Source organism: Ranitomeya variabilis, chromosome 2 (genome assembly GCF_051348905.1).
Source record: "Ranitomeya variabilis isolate aRanVar5 chromosome 2, aRanVar5.hap1, whole genome shotgun sequence".
NCBI lineage: Eukaryota > Metazoa > Chordata > Amphibia > Anura > Dendrobatidae > Ranitomeya > Ranitomeya variabilis.
Genome location: NC_135233.1, coordinates 144,246,959 through 144,269,915, shown reverse-complemented (window position 1 = coordinate 144,269,915; position 22,957 = coordinate 144,246,959). Strand labels below are relative to the sequence as shown.

Below are 22,957 nucleotides of genomic sequence, written 5' to 3'. Positions count from 1 at the left end.
CATCGCTTCAGAAATGCCAAACGTGGACGCTTCATGTGGTTTAGGCACACTGGGACTCAGAAGAAAGGGGGCATTTGGATTTGAGAACGCAGAATTTGCTGAATTTCTTTTGGCGGGTGAGGAGCCATTTTGCTTTTGCAGAGCCTTTGCACTACCAGTAACGTGGAAGCCCCCTATATTTCCATTAATAGATGACAGACCTGAGTGGGGATTTGCTTTTTTTATGGATGGAGTTGAAGCTTTTATTGGGAACATTTTACATAACGTTTGGGATCACGTTTATCCGGTGCTCTACTCTGAGCACTTACTTTGGGGTTTCCATCTAAATCTCTGACGTGATTCAGATGAAACCCTCGAGGGATCCATTCACTATAATTAGGCAGGAGAGTTAGGCCGGCGTCACACTAGCGTGTTTTACGGACGTATGAGAGGTGCAGAAAATACGGATTGCATACGGTACAATGATTCTCTATGGCCCAGCTCCTATCTGCCGTATTTTACTGATCCGTATTATACGGTCTTGTACAGCCGTAGAAAATCGCAGCATGCTGCGTTTGTCACCGTATTGCGCAAAAAATCTGCCAATGAAAGTCTGTGGGGGCGAGAAAAATATGGATTACACACGGACCAGCAGTGTGACTTGCGAGAAATATGCATCGGTGTTATAGAGAAAAGCCGGCAATTCAGTGCGGTGTACAGTAAAATCACACTGACAGAATAAAATAGAATAGGTAGAATAAATGTCTACACATAGAATAGGTATATATATATATATATATTTCATACAGCGCTAGATATCAAAAGCCGGTAATTCAATTGCCGGCTTTTCATTTCTCCTTCACAAACCCGACAGGATATGAGACATGGTTTACATACAGTAAACCATCTCATATCCCTTTTTTTTTTGCATATTCCACACTACTAATGTTAGTAGTGTGTATGTGCAAAATTTGGGCGATCTAGCTATTAAATTAAAGGGTTAAATCGCGGAATAAATTGACATGGGCTCCCGCGCAATTTTCTCCACCAGAGTGGTAAAGCCAGTGACTGAGGACCGATATTAATAGCCTAGAGAGGGTCCACGGTTATTGGCCCCCCCTGGCTACAAACATCTGCCCCCAGCCACCCCAGAAAAGGCACATCTGGAAGATGCGCCTATTCTGGCACTTGGCCACTCTTCCCACTCCCGTGTAGCTGTGGGATATGGGGTAATGAAGGGTTAATGTCACCTTGCTATTGTAGGATGACATTAAGCCAGGTTAATAATGGATAATAATAATTATGACACCTATCCATTATTAATCCAATAGTACGAAATGGTTAATAAAACACACACACATAACAAAGTACTTTAATGAAATAAAGACACAGGGTGTTGTAATATTTTATTAGACTCTTAATCCACCTGAATACCCTCGTTCTGTAAAGAAGGAAAAATAAAAAATCAACAATATCCCATACCTTCCGTCGTTCTGGTCACGTCCCACGATGTAAATCCATCTGAAGGGGTTAAATCATTTTACACCCAGGAGCTCTGCTAAAGCAGCTGTGCTCGTGGTTGTAAAAATAAGGGGAATGAATGGAGTGCAGGGGAATGTCCTGTAGTTACCTTGAGTCGCGGTGATGCGCCCTCTGCTGGATGTCCTCATATGAACTCGAGCCTGGGAATTTTTCCCACGCTCGAGTTCATATGAGGACATCCAGCAGAGGGCGCATCACCGCGACTCAAGGTAACTACAGGACATTCCCCTGCTTTCCATTCATTCCCCGGGGTTTTACAACCATGAGCACTGCATTAGCAGAGTTCCTGGGTGTAAAATGATTTAATCCCTTCAGATGGATTTACATCGTGGGACGTGACCTGAACAACGGAAGGTATGGGATATTGTTGTTTTTTTTATTTTTCCTTTTTTACAGAACGAGGGTCTTCAGGTGGATTAAGAGTCTAATAAAATATTACAACACCCTGTGTCTTTATTTCATTAAAGTACTTTGTAATAATGTGTGTTTTATTAACCATTTCTTACTATTGGATTAATAATGGATAGGTGTCATAATTGACGCCTCTCCATTATTAACCTGGGTTAATGTCGCCTTACAATAGCAAGGTGACATTAACCCTTCATTACCCCATATCCCACCTCGACACGGGAGTGGGAAGAGTGGCCAAATGCCAGAATAGGCGCATCTTCCAGGGGCAGGGGCAGATGTTTTTAGCCAGGGGGGGGGGCAATAACCATGGACCCTCTCTAGGCTATTAATATCTGCCCTCAGTCACTGGCTTTACCACTCTGGCGGAGAAAATTGCGCGGGAGCCCACGCCAATTTTTTCCGCGATTTAACCTTTAATTTAATAGCTAGAGGGCCCAAATTTTGCACTAACATTAGTAGTGTGGAATATGCAAAAAAAAAAAAAAGGGATATGAGATGGTTTACTGTATGAAAACCATGTCTCATATCATGTCGGGTTCGGGAAGGAGATAGCAAAAGCCGGCAATTGAATTACCGGCTTTTATGCTATCTAGCGCTGAATTATATATCTATCTCAATGATTATAGAGAGAGAGAGATACTGTAATATATGTTTTAACGAACATTTGAGCACATAAATCCATTAGATGTCGGTTTTGCAAGCCTGCGAGAAAATATCGCAGCATGGATGCCATACGGATTACATATGGAGGACGACATGCGCAAAATACGCTGCCACACCCTGCCTACGGATGACATACGGATCACTATTTTGGGAACATTTCTGCGTATTACGGCCGTAAAAAATGGACCGTAATTTCATACGCTGAGTGTGACGCCGGCCTTACTCTAGACTCCGTCTGGCCTCTGTTCAGCAGTGTCCTTCTTTTCAGAACTGCACAAAACTGTGTCTACAGCACTTTTATGCCATCCTAAAAAGACGGACACTGCTGGATCACATGTCAGACGCCATCCACAGTGCCTCCATCTGCCTCATTATAAGGAATCTTCAGCCAGAGGTTTCATCTGAATCACATATTTCAGATATTTACATGGAAACCCCGATGTAAGTGCTCAGCGCAGAATGAATGTGCATCGAGCCTTACTGCGATCTTTGGGAGGCTGGATGAGAAAAGCAACAGTAGGTGAAAATTTGGTTTTCTTTATTTTTTACGCCATTCCTTGTGCGGCATAAGTGATTAGGCGACTTTATTTTTCGAGTCGGTGCAAGCACAGCGTTACCAGATTTATAGCGGGTTTTTATGTTTGACAGCTGTCACACACTAAAAAACGCTTTTTATCGCAAAAAATAGTTTTTGCATCACCACATTTTGAGAGCTATACATTTTCCTTATTTTGGCTAACAGTCATGTTATGACTTGTTTTTGCGGGACGAGTTGATGTTTTTATTGGTACCATTTTTGTGCACATGACATTTTTTGATCACTTTCTATTCTGACATTTGGGAGGCAGAATGAAAATAAACAGCAATTCAGGAATTTCTTTTTTTTGGTGCTGGGGAAGAGGGTTATGCCATTCCGCGTTTGGTAAAATTGATAAGGCAGTTCTATTCTTCGGGTCAGTGCGATTACAGTGATACCTCATTTATATTGTTTTCGTATGTTTTGCCGCTTTTACACAATGAAAAGTATTTTATAGAAAAAATAATTATTTTTGCATCCCTTTATTGTGACAGTTATAACTTTTTTTTATATTTGCTAACTTATGGAGCTGTATGGTGGCTTTTTTTTTTGCGGGATAAAATTACATTTTCAGCTGTACGATGTTTATTTCTATCCGTCTTTTTGATTGCATTTTATTCTACATTTTGTTCGGCGGCATGATTAAGCATTGTTTTTGCCTTTTTTATATTTATTTTTTATGGTGTTCACTAAAGGGGTTAACTAGTGGCACAGTTTTATATGTCGGGTCGTTGCGGATGCGGCGATACCAAATATGTGTACATATACAGGTCCTTCTCAAAAAATTAGCATATAGTGTTAAATTTCATTATTTACCATAATGTAATGATTACAATTAAACTTTCATATATTATAGATTCATTATCCACCAACTGAAATTTGTCAGGTCTTTTATTGTTTTAATACTGATGATTTTGGCATACAACTCCTGATAACCCAAAAAACCTGTCTCAATAAATTAGCATATTTCACCCGACCAATCAAATAAAAGTGTTTTTTAATACCAAACAAAAAAACCATCAAATAATAATGTTCAGTTATGCACTCAATACTTGGTCGGGAATCCTTTGGCAGAAATGACTGCTTCAATGCGGCGTGGCATGGAGGCAATCAGCCTGTGACACTGCTGAGATGTTATGGAGGCCCAGGATGCTTCAATAGCGGCCTTAAGCTCATCCAGAGTGTTGGGTCTTGCGTCTCTCAACTTTCTCTTCACAATATCCCACAGATTCTCTATGGGGTTCAGGTCAGGAGAGTTGGCAGGCCAATTGAGCACAGTAATACCATGGTCAGTAAACCATTTACCAGTGGTTTTGGCACTGTGAGCAGGTGCCAGGTCGTGCTGAAAAATGAAATCTTCATCTCCATAAAGCATTTCAGCCGATGGAAGCATGAAGTGCTCCAAAATCTCCTGATAGCTAGCTGCATTGACCCTGCCCTTGATGAAACACAGTGGACCAACACCAGCAGCTGACATGGCACCCCACACCATCACTGACTGTGGGTACTTGACACTGGACTTCAGGCATTTTGGCATTTCCTTCTCCCCGGTCTTCCTCCAGACTCTGGCACCTTGATTTCCGAATGACATGCAAAATTTGCTTTCATCAGAAAAAAGTACTTGGGACCACTTAGCAACAGTCCAGTGCTGCTTCTCTGTAGCCCAGTGGCTTTACCTGGGGAATGCGGCACCTGTTGCCCATTTCCTGCACACGCCTGTGCACGGTGGCTCTGGATGTTTCCACACCAGACTCAGTCCACTGCTTCCTCAGGTTCCCCAAGGTCTGGAATCAGTCCTTCTCCACAATCTTCCTCAGGTTCCGGTCACCTCTTCTCGTTGTACAGCGTTTTCTGCCACATTGTTTCCTTCCAACAGACTTACCATTGAGGTGCCTTGATACAGCACTCTGGGAACAGCCTATTTGTTGAGAAATTTCTTTCTGGGTCTTACCCTCTTGCTTGAGGGTGTCAATGATGGCCTTCTTGACATCTGTCAGGTCGCTAGTCTTACCCATGATGGGGGTTTTGAGTAATGAACCAGGCAGGGAGTTTTTAAAAGCCTCAGGTATCTTTTACATGTGTTTAGAGTTAATTAGTTGATTCAGAAGATTAGGGAAATAGGTCATTTAGAGAACCTTTTCTTGATATGCTAATTTATTGAGACAGGTTTTTTGGGTTATCAGGAGTTGTATGCCAAAATTATCAGTATTAAAACAATAAAAGACCTGACAAATTTCAGTTGGTGGATAATGAATCTATAATATATGAAAGTTTAATTGTAATCATTACATTATGGTAAATAATGAAATTTAACACTATATGCTAATTTTTTGAGAAGGACCTGTATATATTTAATATATAACAAATATTAATGGAAGTTGAAGAAGAAATGCGGCCCTCACGCTTTTGCATTGATTTCGTAGACCTTATTACACCATTAAAGGTTTAAACTAATTCAGTCCATGGGAGCGGCAGGTATTCCGAGGGGTGCGGGGAGAGGAAAGTGGACACCTTTAATGGCGTAATAAAGACTACGAAATCAATGCAAAAGGGTGAGTGCGGCGTTTCTTCTTCAACTTCCATTTAATTCATTGATTGTTTTATGCTGAGCACCTATTACCCGACATTTTGCAAAACTTTACGCTGGTCTAACTTATGGATCCACCATATAAAATAGCGCATATGACCCTGGTGCCGTTCTTTCATTTTCTACGTTGGAGATATATACGGTATATATATTTATTTATTATTTTTTTTTACTTTTTCTGTATCTCACTATGGGACAATCATTTTTTGCAGGCTGATCACTTCTACAGCATGGGGATGCAGTAGCATCCCCATGCTATAGAAATTGTCAGCTGTGCACTGACAGACTTGCTGATCGTGCACTGCGCATGATCAGCATGTTTTCTAGCTTTGGTGACCCGGATGTTGTCATGATGACATCCGGTTACCATGGTAACAATCGGGATCCTGCTTCACGCTGTGTTGTCTCCAATCCAAAGGCAGAGCAGCTGTCAGCTGCATTTTGGTTGTTAAAGTGCCTGGCACTTAGTGACTAGTGTCAGCTGTCAGAATCAGCTGACACCCAACGGCGATCGCCCGCACGCTACCCGTGTGCACTGGCGATCGCGCAGACGTAATAATCCGTCAGTGGTCAAATAGGCTCAGGGCACAGGGGCGGATTATTATGTCTGATGTCAGAAAGGGTTTAAGCATAAACAAATTTTGTGAATCGATGACCACCTAAAGCAGCTGGCTAAGCGATAACATTTTTAGAGGGAATTGGTCACCAGGTTTTTACTACCTAAACTGAGAGCATCATGATATACAGACAGACGCTGATTCCAACAATGTATCACTTACTGGACTACTTGCTGCTGTTTTAATTAAATCCTTGTTTTATCTGTGGCAGATCTTCTAATTCTCTAAATGCAGAGCTCTGTATAAGCCCGCCCACACCTCTGATTGGCAGCTTTCTTCCTATGCACAGTGTACACAGAAAGCTGCCAATCAGTGTTGAGGGTGAGGTTTCACAGAACTCATGAATATGAAGAACTACATGGTAGCAGATTTACAAGTTCTATAGTGATAAATCATTGTTTTATCAGTAGGAATTTGGCAAAACTACAGCAAGCAGCCCAGTGACACATTGCTGGAATCAGAGTCTCTGTCACTATGTCATACTGCTCTCAAATTAAGTGGCAAAAACCAGGTAGCAGACTCCCTTTAAAGAGATACTTACATTCCCTTTTCCCACTCAGTCTGTCCACCTGTGATTTGTGGTTCCCTCCCCAGTGTCTGCTCCTGGCACATACATCAAGCGTTCTTAGATGCCCCAATCACATGGCCCCATCAAGATAGTGGACATGGGCGACTGGTGCCACTTTGTACTTGTTGAAATGGCGTCTGTGTATTATAAACAGTCTAGGTCTGTCTATGTCTAAATTATTCTGTTGTATCACGATTATATGTGGGATTATTGGTGAAACGGTCAGGAATATGAAAATACGGTATATCTACAATACTTGGGCATTTCAAGATATTGTTCCTCCAAGTCTTCCAGGAAGTTGTCTTCCATTTCAGCTTGGTTTATTTTTTTTCCTTATCTGAACCATATGTCCTTTAAATAATGGAAATTCAGGACTTTGATTTCTGGATGTCTAATATTTTAAGAGTATGTGTTTTTACATATGGATTTTATTAAATAAGGAAGGGACACTATACATTAGGACGAATTTTCTAGTGAGAGAAATATTAATCATCGCCAGGCTGGAAGTTGATGCTTTCTTTCTGAAGTACCATGCTTTCTAATCCTTAGCAAAAATAGTGCTGGCGCAGTCCAAAACTCGCTCCATGTGTGCGGTATGTCAGAAAGTCCTTCTACCTCTCTCAATGAAATGTGCGCTGATTTGTTGATCTTACCTAGTGAACTTGGAGATTTGGGAATACTAGAAATACACAAGAGTTTTACTTTTCCTGTACCTTAATCAATTTCTTTGTTGGATGAAATCAGGCTACATATTTTGTCTTAACCTTTAGTTCTGCATTCACTAAAAATTATCGTGCAAGACAAATTTGGAATAGTTTGCTGTATTTCAATGAATCATTTTAGGGGATGTGCACACTCCGTCTCTCCCCTTCAGTCAAAAACATTTGTTTTTCAAGCAGAATTGAATGTTTTAAAAATTGGGGTTTTTTTTCCCTCTGGATTTTTGTAAATCTGTTTTAGGGTGATGGGTGATGGGTGATGTGTGTGTGTGTGTGTGTGTGTGTTTTTTTTTTTTTTTCTTTAGACTTTGTATCTGCGAGTAATTAAAAAAAAAAAAAAAAACACACAAAACCTCCATTTTTGATCAGAGATCAAACTTGCCCAATCATAGAATCATAGAATGTTAGAGTTGGATGGAACCTCAAGGGTCATCGAGTCCCACCCACTGCTCAAAGTAGGATTCACTAAACCATCTCAGACAGACGTTTGTCCAGCCTCTGTTTGAAGACTTTCTTTGAAGGAGAACTCACCACCTGTCATGGCAGCCTGTTCCACTCATTGATCAGCCTCACATGCAATTGGTTAATAATAATAATTTTATTTCTATAGTGCCAACATCTTCTGCAGCACTTTACATTTTAGAAGGGACTTGTACATAAAAATAAGACATTACATAACCATAAATCAACAGACACCAAGAGGAATGAGGACCCTGACCGCTAGCTTACAATCTATGAGGAAATAAGGGGACACGAAAGGCGATGGTAACAATTGCTTGAATTGTACGGTCCAGCCATCAATTTAATAGATGGCTGCATGAACCGGTAACCAACCAATAGGTGAAAAAGTATAGACACAGAGGGCTGTTACATGCATAAAGGGTGTGAGGACAAATGATACAAAGGTCCTGGTTTTGAAGAAAATTTTTTATGGGAAACACAGGGATAGTTAGATAAATATGTTGAGGCAGTAGACCATTCTGAGGAAATGCGTTTTCAGTGCACGCTTAAAACTGTGGGTATTGGGGATTAATTGAATTGTCCTGTGTAGTGCATTACAAAGAATTGGTGCAGCATATGAGAAATCTTGGAGGCGGGAGTGGGAGGTTCGGATTATTGAGGATGTTAATTTTAGGTCATTAGCACAATGGAGGGCACGGGAAGGGTGGTAGACTGAGACAAGGGGGAGATATAGGCTGGTGCTAAACCGTGGAGCGCTTTGTGGTTGAGAGTGATAAGTTAACCCCTTCACCCCCGGAGCTTTTTCCGTTTTTCCATTTTCGTTTTTCGCTACCCTCCTTCCCAGAGCCATAACTTTTTTATTTTTCCGTCAATTTGGCCATGTGAGGGCTTATTTTTTGCGGGACGAGTTGTACTTTTGAACGACATCATTGGTTTTAGCATGTCGTGTACTAGAAAACGGGAAAAAAATTCCAAGTGCAGTGAAATTGCAAAAAAAGTGCAATCCCACACTTGTTTTTTGCTTGCCTATTTTGCTAGGTTCACTAAATGCTAAAACTGACCTGCCATTATGATTCTCCAGGTCACTACGAGTTTATAGACACCTAACATGACTAGGTTATTTTTCACCTAAGTGGTGAAAAAAAATTCCAAACTTTGCAAAAAACAAAACAAAACAAAATTGCGCCATTTTCCGATACTCGTAGCGTCTCCATTTTTCGTGATCTGGGGTCAGGTGAGGGCTTATTTTTTGCGTGCCGAGCTGGCGTTTTTAATGATAGCATTTTGGTGTAGATACGTTCTTTTGATCGCCCGTTATTGCATTTTAATGCAATGTCGTGGCGACCAAAAAAACGTAAATCTGGCGTTTCGAATTTTTTTCTCATTACGCCATTTAGCGATCAGGTTAATGCTTTTTTTTTATTGATAGATCGGGCGATTCTGAACGCGGCGATACCAAATATGTGTAGGTTGGGTTTTTTTTTTATTGATTTATTTTGATTGGGGCGAAAGGGGGGTGATTTAAACTTTTATATTTTTTTTATTTTTTTCACATTTTTAAAAACTTTTTTTTTTTACTTTTGCCATGCTTCTATAGCCTCCATGGGAGGCTAGAAGCAGGCACAACCCGATCGGCTCTGCTATGCAGCAGTGATCATAAGATCGCTGCTACACAGCAGATTTGCAGGTGTGCTGTGAGCGCCGACCACAGGGTGGCGCTCACAGCCACCGGCAATCAGTAACCATAGAGGTCTCAAGGACCTCTATGGTTACCTTCCTGACACATCGCCGACCCCCGATCATGTGACGGGGGTCGGCGATGCGCTCATATCCGGCCGCACGGCCGGATGCGGTAGTTAAATGCCGCTGTCTGAGTTTGACAGCGGCATTTAACTAGTTAATAGCGGCGGGTGATCGCGATTTCACCCGCCGCTATTGCGCGCACATGTCAGCTGTAAAAAACAGCTGACATGTCGCGACTTTGATGTGCGCTCACCGCCGGAGCGCACATCAAAGCGGGGGTCCCGACATGTGACGTACTATACCGTCACATGTCGGGAAGGGGTTAATATTGAACTCTGAATTGGATGGGTAACCAGTGCAATGACTGGTATAGGGTAGAGGAATCAGTGTAACGGTTGGTGAGGAATATGATCCTGGCTGCATCATTCAAGAGAGAGGGGAGAGTTTGGTAAGAGGGAGAACGATTAGTAGAGAGTTACAATACAGTAGTCCAGACGAGCATGATTAAGAGCTACGGTAAGAGTTTTTGCAGAGTCAAAAGTAAGAAAAGGGTGAATTCTAGAAATGTTTTGAGGTGTAGATGACAAGAACAAGCCAGTGATCGGATGTGGGGTGTGAATGAAAGAATGGGTTATTGCAAAAAGCAGATGCCACACTAAAATATTCAAACAAACAAAAATAATGCAGTTCAACATGCAAATGTTTGCGTGCAGATTTTTATTTTTTCCAAATCTTTAATGTTGTGTAACATCTGAGGCATTATATGAGGTACAGTATGGACCCACAGACTTATGTTTGCACTGTTTTAGTTGGCTTTTGTAGGCTCGTGCGATCTACCGTAAAGTATGTCCTGTGCCAAATATCTTGTTTGTATGCCCTATTTTATAATCCTATCCATTTTATTAATCCATCATAAGTGGGGATGAACCGACCTGTGAAAGTTTGGGTTTGTCTGATTCAACTGATGTTTAGTCCAAAGTTCAGTTCGAGTACCAGAACTATACCCGAATCTCAACCTGAACACTAACCCCATAGAAATCAATGGGGAAAATTTCTCTCCGTCCCTCACTCTCCTTCTCCCTCTTCTTCCAAAACTGTAAAACTGACTTCCAGGAGAAGTCCGTATTCCGAGTACATTACATATCCTGTACGAATCCAGAATTTTACAGTTTATGTTCACTCATCTCTAGTCATAAGCTGACTTCCTTATTTAAAATGGATTCGCCTCCAGATTCCACAATGTAATTTGCCTACATTATTAAATTGATCTTTGAGAACTGATGTACTTTTATCAGTCACAATAGCTGTGTAATCTTGTGCGTAAATTTATACTTCATCTCCGCCCACTTAACTTAATTGGCAGTTCTTCAGTGTCCCTCCTCTCTGTCGTTCCTAAGATCTCCCACTGCTCAGGACAAGCTGCTCTGTCAGCCTGAGTAGGTGGAGATTGAATATACACACTTGTTTTAACCATAGTCTGTTCATCATAATATCAACACTCGCTATACAAGAAAGCAAAGCGTTTTAGTAACAATATTGCATCACATGTTTTGCTTTCTATTTAGAGAATAGGAATCCAGAAGACAGACCCTGGACTGTTGACTTCTGATGAGATCAGCAGATTTGTGCGTTTGGACATTGACCCTTCTACTATAACCTGGCAGAGAGGTAAAGCATAGGATGGATAAAATAAAGTATGGTTTCAAAAGTCGATGAACTCGTACAATAATGAGAGCTTTGATCTTTGGCCCTTTGGTATAGTGTTTTGAGCGATTCTGGAGGTCTGACTCCAAGGACCCCGACCGACATTGAACTGTAGATTCAAGAACATGCTGTGTGTGTGTGTGTGTGTGTGTGTGTGTGTATAATATATATATATATATATATATATATGTATATGTATATATGTATGTGTATATATATATATATATATGTATATATGTATGTGTATATATATATATATATATATATATATATTAGAAAAAAATTGGAACAGCACAAATCCTATACTTAGCTTTGGGTGCAAAGCCTGAACAACCCGTCCATCAGTTGTTGTTAGTCCATAAATTTCACAAAAGCAGGCAGCACTCCATGTTCTTTGAGAAAAATATATAACCTTCCGATATTAAGATTAGATGTTTTTTTCTTTTTTTTTCTCATCATGGCTTCTGCTTTCTAGGATTCATAATGAGTATGTCGAATCTGATTAGTTTGATTGGTCTGCAATGTTCACGTATAAGCCCGCACCCCTTTTGATGAATAAATGTTAGGATTTTGTGATGGATAGAATAAAATTTAAAGGGAATCTGTCACCCCAAAAATGACCTATAAACTAAGGCCACCGGCATCAGGGGCTTATCTACAGCATTCTGTAATGCTGTAGATAAGCGCCCGATGTAGCCTGAAAGAAAGAAAAACAGGTTATATTATACTCACCCAGGGGCGGTCCCGCTGCGGACCGGGTCCGATGGGTGTCGCGGTCCGGGGCCTCCTATCTTCATACGATGACGTCCTCTTCTTGTCTTCCTTCCGCTGCTCCTGTGCAGGCGTGCTTTATCTGCCCTGTTGAGGGCACAGCAAAGTACTGCAGTGCGCAGGTGCCGGGAAAGGTCAGAGAGGCCTGGCGCCTGCGCCCTGCAGTACTTTGCTCTGCCTTCAATAGGGCAGATAAAGTACGCCTGCCCAGGATCCGCGGCAGTAAGACCAGAAGAGGATGTCATTGTATGAACATGGGAGGCGCCGGACTGCGACGCCCATCGGACGGGACCGACCCTGGATGAGTATAATATAACCTGTATTTCTTCTCTTTCAGGATACATCGGGGGCTTATCTACAGCATTACAGAATGCTGTAGATAAGCCCCTGATGCAGGTGGCCTTAGTTTATAGGCCATTTTTGGGGTGACCGATACCCTTTAAGAAAAGCTACTGAAAACGGTCAAAGAAAAAACCATTAATAGCGTCTATATTCCAAAGAAGCCATGAACAGTAAGCCAGGCATACTTGTAACTTTTGACATCTGCTATAGCAAAACTTCCATGTTCAATGGTCAGGCTCGAATCACTGGCACATGCCTTTAGCAATCTGTGCCAGCCTTGCTGACGGGGATAGACAGATACGCAATATGAAATTATCACAATTGTAAATGAGATCTGTCACTCCTCCACCCAACACTCCATTAAAAAGAGGAATGGCCATGCCCAGTTATCAATTTATAAATACCGGAAAAGCGTGAGGCACGGCCCCCAAGTCTACAAAAAGCTCATCCACCTTTGTAATGACAAGGTTATACCAAATGTGCTAGTCCGAAAAGCAAACCAGTCCTCCTTAATGAGATGTGATCATATCTAAGCCTTTGCATTTTGCGTGGTCATTTTATTTCCCTTCCAAATGTTTTGTTCTCCACTTCTTAGTGGTGGACACGAATGATCGATTCCTACGAAGGATCACGGTGGGAGAAGCGAGCACCGAAAAAGGATGTTCCCGCCAGGTAAGACAGGCCCAAGTGTTTTTCTGAATGAGTTATGAAAGTCATGTTTGTAGATACATTTCTGTGGTGCTGCTATATTTAATTTTAGCTGTCCATTTGTGTGTGTGGTTTCTGTTCTCTTCTACACATGACCTCAAGAATGATGTGTAAAGATCACATTATAATTAGGGCAGCAGAGTAAACCAGAATCTACTTATAACTTCAAAGGATATAAAATGTGGTAAAATTATTTCAACCAGAATGTCCTGGGTTTGGATTCTTCATTACTCTGGGGTATTAAACCTTAACTTTAATCCTGGAGAATTTACTTTGCTCACTTATTTCTGCTGCTTTACGACTTTTAATGTTATCTGAAAACGTCTAAAACATACTGCCACCTGCAAAATATGAACTAGCTGGGCCAAAGACGTTGCCTTACAACGGAATATATTATATAGTGCTGACATATTACGCAGCGCTGTATAGCAATAATCAGTTCAGAATTTGAATCAGGATGTTTGCGTGTGAGTGGAAACCCACTGATGTATAGGCAGAGCATGGTAACTCCATGTTTATGTTGCTCTTGGTGGGATTTGAACCCTCATTGCCAGTAGTTCTAACCACTGAGCCACCAATGTTCCATCCTGTGCTGTCCTACAGTTAAAGCCAGTTACCAGGCGCAGTTTTAAAAAACAAAAAGAAAATGCTTTACTCTCCCTCCCTAGGTCCTGGAGTCGCTGCCCCGGTTTCTCTTGGTTGTTTGCAGCATGGACGTCTTGTCGACAGCACTGCAGCCAATCGTTTATCTCGGTGGCTCTGCTGTAGCAGATGGCACACCCCTGAGCTCAGTGATTGACCACAGCAATTTTGGTGATGTCCAAACTGCAGACAGAGAAGGAGTGACCGAGACTATGCACTGGACCCAAGGAGAATGAGTAAAGCCCAGTTTTGTGTGTTTTATTTTCTATACAACAAACGTTTTTAATACCGGGAAACTCCTTTAAGGAGTTATCAATCAGGGACACTCCAGTGGGTGTGAAATCGTAGATGCCATGATGAAAGGTCGCTTCACCCCCACTGGACAGGTTGTGACACCTGAAGTAGTTAAATAGTCATTCCTAAGCAAACAAGTTATTCCGTTTCCCAGGTTATTGGGGGTTCAACCAGTGATGCCACAAACTAGTGGTACCAGTGATCAACAAGTTGTTCCCTATCATACAAATAGTGAATAACTTGTGGTTTGTTGCTCTTTTTGTTTTGTTTTTTTTAATGAATAATCCTTTTAATTGCTTAAGTAATACCAAATGGCTATGAAGTGTTGCCGAATGTGTAGCCAAAGTATTGGTGGTCTACCCTTTCTCAGCAACGCATTGTCTATAGCGGTTATTGTGGCAATGCTGCAGATTATAATACTTTGTCAGGTATAATTTCTTAAAGTTGGTGCTTTAAATCATGATTTAAAGGTAAATTGGCTTTATAGAAGACATTTTATGTATAACGTTACATGTACATGATCACCATTGATGGTGCAATCGTCATGGCTTCATTTTATGGGAGGTTTTAGGACTGTAACGGATTATCTGATACTATTTGAAATATTTGTTTTGTTTCCAGACCCAGTTTGACATTGCTGTGGCAAGTGAAATCATGGCCATACTTGCCTTAACCAACAACTTGCATGATATGAAGGAAAGATTCGGCAGGATGGTGGTAGCCAGTGACAAAAAAGGGCAGCCGGTGACAGCCGAAGACTTAGTAAGGATTATTTGCTGCTAAATTCTTTCCATTTCATCATGCTGTGGTTATACATTATAATATTACATTGGACTTTGCTAATTAAGTTTATGTTGAGATATCTGGGGGAAATTTCGGCACTAGAAAGGGTTGGTAAGACAGTGGAAGATTTGCTGCCATAAGCTCTGTTAGTGTGGAAAAACTAAATGACCAAATTCACTTATTCATGCACTATTAACCCTTGGGTATGAGGTCTAAGGAGTAACATGCCGGCTTTGGCATGCCAAGGTAAGGAGGATTATTCGCCATGCAATGCTCCTCTGGGAAATTTTAATTTGCACTTGGGAATGATCATTTGCCAGCTTCTGAGAAAGCCTCGTAATGAAGACTGGTGCTAAGAAATCTATGCAGTTTAGGAATACTAGTGTCCAATGATGTGCGTCTCTGCTTCCTCTTGTAATTACATTGCATAGTGAACACGTCTGTAGATGGCCGGGCGGTCTGGCTGCAGCCTTTGCAACTGGAGGACGTAATGAGATTCTACAACAAATGCTTCCTATTAGAAAGGAGCGTAAGGGACTGATCTAGGTGCATAGTCTCTTAATGCATACATATGAGAAGCCTTCATCAGGGCCTTTCTTGTGTCTCCTGCAGTCATCCTTGATCGATCTCTGGTTATCCTTTTCAATCTTTTCACCTCTCCTTTATTAAGGGTTTATCACTCACCAAACGTCCGGTTGCACTGCACGATTCTCGTGAACAGGTGTTCCTAGAAATGCTCGGTTTACTGATAATTGTGCAGTCTAACCAGGCTGCCGACTGAAGAGCAAAATGCTCCTATGTCGGGTGAAATCATCTTTTGGGCTGCAAGAGAAACCATAAGGCTAGGGTCACATTGCGTTGTGACCGCGTTTAACGGACTACGTTACACCACGGCATAACGCGGTGTAACGTAGTCTGTTAACGCCGCCATAGCCTGTAATGGCGAACGCATCGCTAGCGCCCGCCCACATTGGGCGTGCGCTAGCGATGTGCCGTCATTTGAGTGACGGCCCGCGAACGCTGCTTGCAGCGTTCGCGGTCCGTTCCTCGCTAGCGCAGATCGGGGATCTGCGCTAGCGGGATCGGCTAACGTGATCCCTTTTGGAACATTGCGTTAGTGCAGTCCGTAGCGCTATGCGCTAAACGGACTGCCTAACGCAATGTGACCCTAGCCTAATACTCGTCAGCGCGTCATCCTTTATAAAAGACTAGAACAATGGCAGCTTCTGCACACTGTACATCTATTACAGATGATTTGGTCTGATATGATGTGCGGTCTATTAAATGACTGCAAGCCGGCTATTGTAAAAGCACCCTGGGGAACTTAATAAGTAAAAGCACTCTTGGGTACTTAATAAAAGCACCTTCTATTTATTTACTTTTTTTAGTGATGAACGAATATACTCGTTACTCAAGATTTCTCGAGCACGCTCGGGGTGTCCTCCGAGTATTTGTAAGTGCTCGGAGATTGTTTTCCTTGCAGCAGCTGCATGATTTACATCTGTTAGCCAACTTGATTACATGTGGGGGATTCCCTAGCAACCAGGCAACCCCCACATGTACGTACACTGGCTAGTAGCTGTAAATCATTCAGCTGCAGCGATGAACACTAAATCTCTGAGCACTAAAAAAATACTCGGAGGTCACCCGAGCGTGCTCGAGAAATCTCGAGTAACGCGTTTATTCGCTCATCACTATTGTTTATTGAAAGAGTGTGTGGAAATGTAAGTATTGTTCCACTTGTTCACATATAGATTACTTCACTGATCCATAGAATATAATGGGAGAAAACATTTGTTTAACTCTCTCCTATTATCTTAGAAGTATCCGAAACCTAGAAATGTTTTAATTTAACAAGAAATATAGTTGCCCTCACTGTTTTTTACCTCAGTATTTCTACGTCAAAATCAGGAGTGGATGATAAATATAGAAGTGGTGACGTGTTTCCATTATACTTTTCCTCTGATTGTTCCGCTCCTGGTTTCGTCATAGAAATACTGAGGTAAAATACTGACCAAATACTCGTGTGCACATGGCCTCAGCGTGCTACTACCATACATCAAGAACATAATAAAAATCAGTCCAACATGCTGTGTCTTGGAGTATTTGCCCCCCATCTCCCCTAATACACATTATACTGTCATTTGAGTCGGACCATATCAGCAGGTTTGGCTAGCATTGGTCTAATATGTATGGGTCCTCATTTCATTCGGTCACTGTTGTCGGAGCCCACGCAATTTGAATGTTGATCCCTGGGCTGCACCGACATCACTCAAATCTGCTTTGAAAAATCCTGCACTTAGTGTCAAGCTGGGAGCCGCACAGGCGCTGTGGCGAGCGGCACCCTGTGCATGCGCTGTGATAAGCTATACACCGCTTCAGTGCGCACGTGCACAATACACACTGCGCAATTGCAAGATTTTTCAAAGCGGATTTGAGTGACATCAGCGCAACCCATGGAACATCATTCAAATTGTGTGGGAAGTAACAACTGTGACTGAACCCAAAGAAGCACACCCCTATGGCTAAATGAGCAGGTACGATCTAACTATATAAAGTACTTTTTGCACATGATTAGACCTCCATTTTTAATTATGGTGCTTGAACCTCCTAGGTTCAAGCAACATATTGTAATCCGATTTCTTATATTTTATTCTTCTTCTTCTCCGCGTTTTCCGCAATTAATGCGGTCCGAACCGCTCGGCGCAGAGACCCCGTTCAGGCGGCGTTTCGAAGGCCTCGGTGGGGACAGGTGTGCTATGACTTTTATAGTCGATCCGATATGTAGATTTTATTTAAATCGCATTTAAAAAAAAAAATTTCCCATAGGAAATAATGGCGAACTTTCCATTACCCCCAGCTTGACCTTCCAAAGATGGCAGCTATGCAAATATACGGTGTCCATTTTAGGACATGATCATTTATCACAGTCAAACATCAGAATAAAGTGAATATGACACCCTCTCGTCCCGTGTGTGAAAAGTAAGTGCCCCCCCGGCCCCGTGTGTCAAAAGTAAGTGCCCCCCGGCCCCGTGTGTGAAAAGTAAGTGCCCCCCGGCCCCGTGTGTGAAAAGTAAGTGCCCCCCGGCCCCGTGTGTGAAAAGTAAGTGCCCCCCGCCCCGTGTGTGAAAAGTAAGTGCCCCCCCGGCCCCGTGTGTCAAAAGTAAGTGCCCCCCGGCCCCGTGTGTGAAAAGTAAGTGCCCCCCCGGCCCCGTGTGTGAAAAGTAAGTGCCCCCCCGGCCCCGTGTGTGAAAAGTAAGTGCCCCCCCGGCCCCGCCCACCAAATCGGAGGCCGAGGGTCCCCGGCCACCGAATTACCGAATCGGAGGCCGTGTGTCCCCGGCCTCCAAATCGGAGGCCGAGGGTCCCCGGCCTCCAAATCGGAGGCCGAGGGTCCCCGGCCTCCAAATCGGAGGCCGAGGGTCCCCGGCCTCCGATTAAAGTGGCTACCGAGGATTCCTAAATGCCAAAATGGCAAAAGTAAGTGCGCCCCCGGCCCCGTGTGCAAAAGTAAGTGCGCCCCCGGCCCCGTGTGCAAAAGTAAGTGCGCCCCCGGCCCCGTGTGCAAAAGTAAGTGCGCCCCCGGCCCCGGGTGCAAAAGTAAGTGCGCCCCCGGCCCCGTGTGCAAAAGTAAGTGCGCCCCCGGCCCCGTGTGCAAAAGTAAGTGCGCCCCCGGCCCCGTGTGCAAAAATAAGTGCGCCCCCGGCCCCGTGTGCAAAAGTAAGTGCGCCTCCGGCCCGGGTGCAAAAGTAAGTGCGCCCCCGGCCCCGTGTGCAAAACTAAGTGCGCCCCCGGCCCCGTGTGCAAAAATAAGTGCGCCCCCGGCCCCGTGTGCAAAAGTAAGTGTGCCCCCGGCCCCGTGTGCAAAAGTAAGTGCGCCCCCGGCCCCGTGTGCAAAAGTAATGGCGCCCCCGGCCCCGTGTGCAAAAGTAAGTGCGCCCCCGGCCCCGTGTGCAAAAGTAAGAGCGCCCCCGGCCCCGTGTGCAAAAGTAAGTGCGCCCCCGGCCCCGTGTGCAAAAGTAAGTGCGCCCCCGGCCCCGTGTGCAAAAGTAATGGCGCCCCCGGCCCCGTGTGCAAAAGTAAGTGCGCCCCCGGCCCCGTGTGCAAAAGTAAGAGCGCCCCCGGCCCCGTGTGCAAAAGAAAGTGCGCCCCCGGCCCCGTGTGCAAAAGTAAGTGCGCCCCCGGCCCCGTGTGCAAAAGTAAGTGCGCCCCCGGCCCCGTGTGCAAAAGTAAGTGCGCCCCCGGCCCCGTGTGCAAAAGTAAGTGCGCCCCCGGCCCCGTGTGCAAAAGTAAGTGCGCCCCCGGCCCCGTGTGCAAAAGTAAGGGCGCCCCCGGCCTCGTGTGCAGAAGTAAGTGCGCCCCCGGCTCCGTGTGCAAAAGTAAGTGCGCCCCCGGCCCCGTGTGCAAAAGTAAGTGCGCCCCCGGCCCCGTGTGCAAAAGTAAGTGCGCCCCCGGCCCCCTGTGCAAAAGTAAGTGCGCCCCCGGACCCGTGTGCAAAATTAAGTGCGCCCCCGGACCCGTGTGCAAAAGTAAGTGCGCCCCCGGCCCCGTGTGCAAAAGTAAGTGCGCCCCCGGCCCCATGTGCAAAAGTAAGTGCGCCCCCGGCCCCGTGTGCAAAAGTAAGTGCGCCCCCGGCCCCGTGTGCAAAAGTAAGTGCGCCCCCGGCCCCGTGTGTGAAAAGTAAGTGCCCCCTTGGCCCCGTGTGTGAAAAGTAAGTGCCCCCCGGCCCCGTGTGTGAAAAGTAAGTGCCCCCCGGCCCCGTGTGTGAAAAGTAAGTGCCCCCCCGGCCCCGTGTGTGAAAAGTAAGTGACCCACAACTCTGACCTGTATATAGGAGTCTGTATATAGGGGGATGTCTGTATATAGGAGTGGTGTCTGTATTTAGAGGGATGTCTGTATATAAGAGTGGTGTCTGTATATAGGGGGATGTCTGTATATAGGAGTGGTGTCTGTATATAGGGGATTGTCTGTATATAGGAGTGGTGTCTGTATATAGAGGGATGTCTGTATATAGGAGTGGTGTCTGTATATAGAGGGATGTCTGTATATAGGAGTGATGTCTGTATATAGGGGGATGTCTGTATATAGGAGTGGTGTCTGTATATAGAGGGATGTCTGTATATAAGAGTGGTGTCTGTATATAGAGGGATGTCTATATATAGGAGTGGTGTCTGTATATAGAGGGATGTCTGTATATAGGAGTGGTGTCTGTATATAGAGGGATGTCTGTATATAAGAGTGGTGTCTGTATATAGGGGGATGTCTGTATATAGGAGTGGTGTCTGTATATAGAGGGATATCTGTATAAAGGAGAGATGTCTGTATATAGAGGGATGTCTGTATATAGGAGTGGTGTCTGTACATAGAGGGATGTCTGTATATAGGAGTGGTGTCTGTATATAGAGGGATGTCTGTATATAGGAGTGGTGTCTGTATACAGAGGGATGTCTGTATATAGGAGTGGTGTCTGTATACAGAGGGATGTCTGTATATAAGAGTGGTGTCTGTATATAGGGGGATGTCTGTATATAGGAGTGGTGTCTGTATATAGAGGGATGTCTGTATATAGGAGTGGTGTCTGTATATAGAGGGATGTCTGCATATAGGAGTGGTGTCTGTATATAGGGGGATGTCTGTATATAGGAGTGGTGTCTGTATATAGGGGGATGTCTGTATATAGGAGTGGTGTCTGTATATAGGGGGATGTCTGTATATAGGAGTAGTGTCTGTATATAGGGGGATGTCTGTATATAGGAGTGGTGTCTGTATATAGGGGGATATCTGTATATAGGAGTGGTGTCTGTATATAGAGGGATGTCTCTATATAGGAGAGATGTCTGTATATACAGGGATGTCTGTATATAGGAGTGGTGTCTGTATATAGAGGGATGTCTGTATATTGGAGTGGTGTCTGTATATAGAGGGATGTCTGTATATAGGATTGGTGTCTGTATACAGAGGGATGTCTGTATATAGGAGTGGTGTCTGTATATAGAGGGATGTCTGTATATAGGAGTAGTGTCTGTATATAGGGGGATGTCTGTATATAGGAGTGGTGTCTGTATATAGGGGGGATATCTGTATATAGGAGTGGTGTCTGTATATAGAGGGATGTCTGTATATAGGAGTGGTGTCTGTATACAGAGGGATGTCTGTATATAGGAGTGGTGTCTGTATACAGGGGGATGTCTGTATATAGGAGTGGTGTCTGTATATAGGGGGATGTCTGTATATAGGAGTGGTGTCTGTATATAGAGGGATGTCTCTATGTAGGAGAGATGTCTGTATATACAGGGATGTCTGTATATAGGAGTGGTGTCTGTATATAGAGGGATGTCTGTATATAGGAGTGGTGTCTGTATATAGAGGGATGTCTGTATATAGGAGTGGTGTCTGTATATAGAGGGATGTCTGTATATAGGAGTGGTGTCTGTATACAGGGGGATGTCTGTATATAGGAGTGGTGTCTGTATATAGAGGGATGTCTGTATATAGGAGTGGTGTCTGTATATAGAGGGATGTCTGTATGTAGGAGTGGTGTCTGTATACAGAGGGATGTCTGTATATAGGAGTGGTGTCTGTATATAGGGGGATGTCTGTATATAGGAGTGGTGTCTGTATATAGGGGGAGATCTGTATATAGGAGTGGTGTCTGTATATAGAGGGATGTCTGTATATAGGAGTGGTGTCTGTATATAGAGGGATGTCTGTATATAGGAGTGGTGTCTGTATATAGAGGGATGTCTGTATATAGGAGTGGTGTCTGTATATAGAGGGATGTCTGTATATAGGAGTGGTGTCTGTATATAGAGGGATGTCTGTTTATAGGAGTGGTGTCTGTATATAGAGGGATGTCTGTATATAGGAGTGGTGTCTGTATATAGGGGGATGTCTGTATATAGGAGTGGTGTCTGTATATAGAGGGATGTCTGTATATAGGAGAGATGTCTGTATATAGAGGGATGTCTGTATATAGGAGTGGTGTCTGTATATAGAGGGATGTCTGTATATAGGAGTGGTGTCTGTATATAGAGGTATGTCTGTATATAGGAGAGATGTCTGTATATAGAGGGATGTCTGTATATAGGAGTTCTGTCTGTATACAGAGGGATGTCTGTATATAGTAGTGGTGTCTCTATATAGGGGGATGTCTGAATATAGGAGATATGTCTGTATATAGAGTGATGTCTGTATATAGGAGTGGTGTCTGTATATAGAGGGATGTCTGTATATAGGAGTGGTGTCTGTATATAGAGGGATGTCTGTATATAGAAGTGGTGTCTGTATACAGAGGGATGTCTGTATATAGGAGTGGTGTCTGTATATAGGGGGATGTCTGTATATAGGAGTGGTGTCTGTATATAGGGGGATGTCTGTATTTAGGAGTGGTGTCTGTATATAGAGGGATGTCTGTATATAGGAGTGGTGTCTGTATATAGAGGGATGTCTGTTTATAGGAGTGGTGTATGTATATAGAGGGATGTCTGTATATAGGAGTGGTGTCTGTATATAGAGGGATGTCTGTATATAGGAGTGGTGTCTGTATATAGGGGAATGTCTGTATATAGGAGAGATGTCTGTATATAGAGGGATGTCTGTATATAGGAGTGGTGTCTGTATATACAGGGATGTCTGTATATAGGAGTGGTGTCTGTATATAGGGGGATGTCTGTATATAGGAGAGATGTCTGTATATAGAGGGATGTCTGTATATAGGAGTGGTGTCTGTATATAGAGGGATGTCTGTATATAGGAGTGGTGTCTGTATATAGGGGGATGTCTGTATATAGGAGTGGTGTCTGTATATAGAGGGATGTCTGTATATAGGAGTGGTGTCTGTATATA

At 43.5% G+C, this 22,957-nt stretch overlaps 1 protein-coding gene across 1 annotated transcript in view; it reads left to right on the top strand.

Moving 5' to 3' along the window:
• The window catches only part of MTHFD1L (methylenetetrahydrofolate dehydrogenase (NADP+ dependent) 1 like), a 310,972-nt gene that overhangs the window by 99,262 nt on the left and 188,753 nt on the right, over positions 1–22,957 (top strand). Inside the window, exons 16-18 of the mRNA XM_077283047.1 lie at positions 11,434–11,536; positions 13,281–13,357; positions 14,951–15,091. Coding sequence (XP_077139162.1) covers positions 11,434–11,536; positions 13,281–13,357; positions 14,951–15,091 — 321 coding nt within the window. The remainder of the gene's footprint in view (positions 1–11,433; positions 11,537–13,280; positions 13,358–14,950; positions 15,092–22,957) is intronic.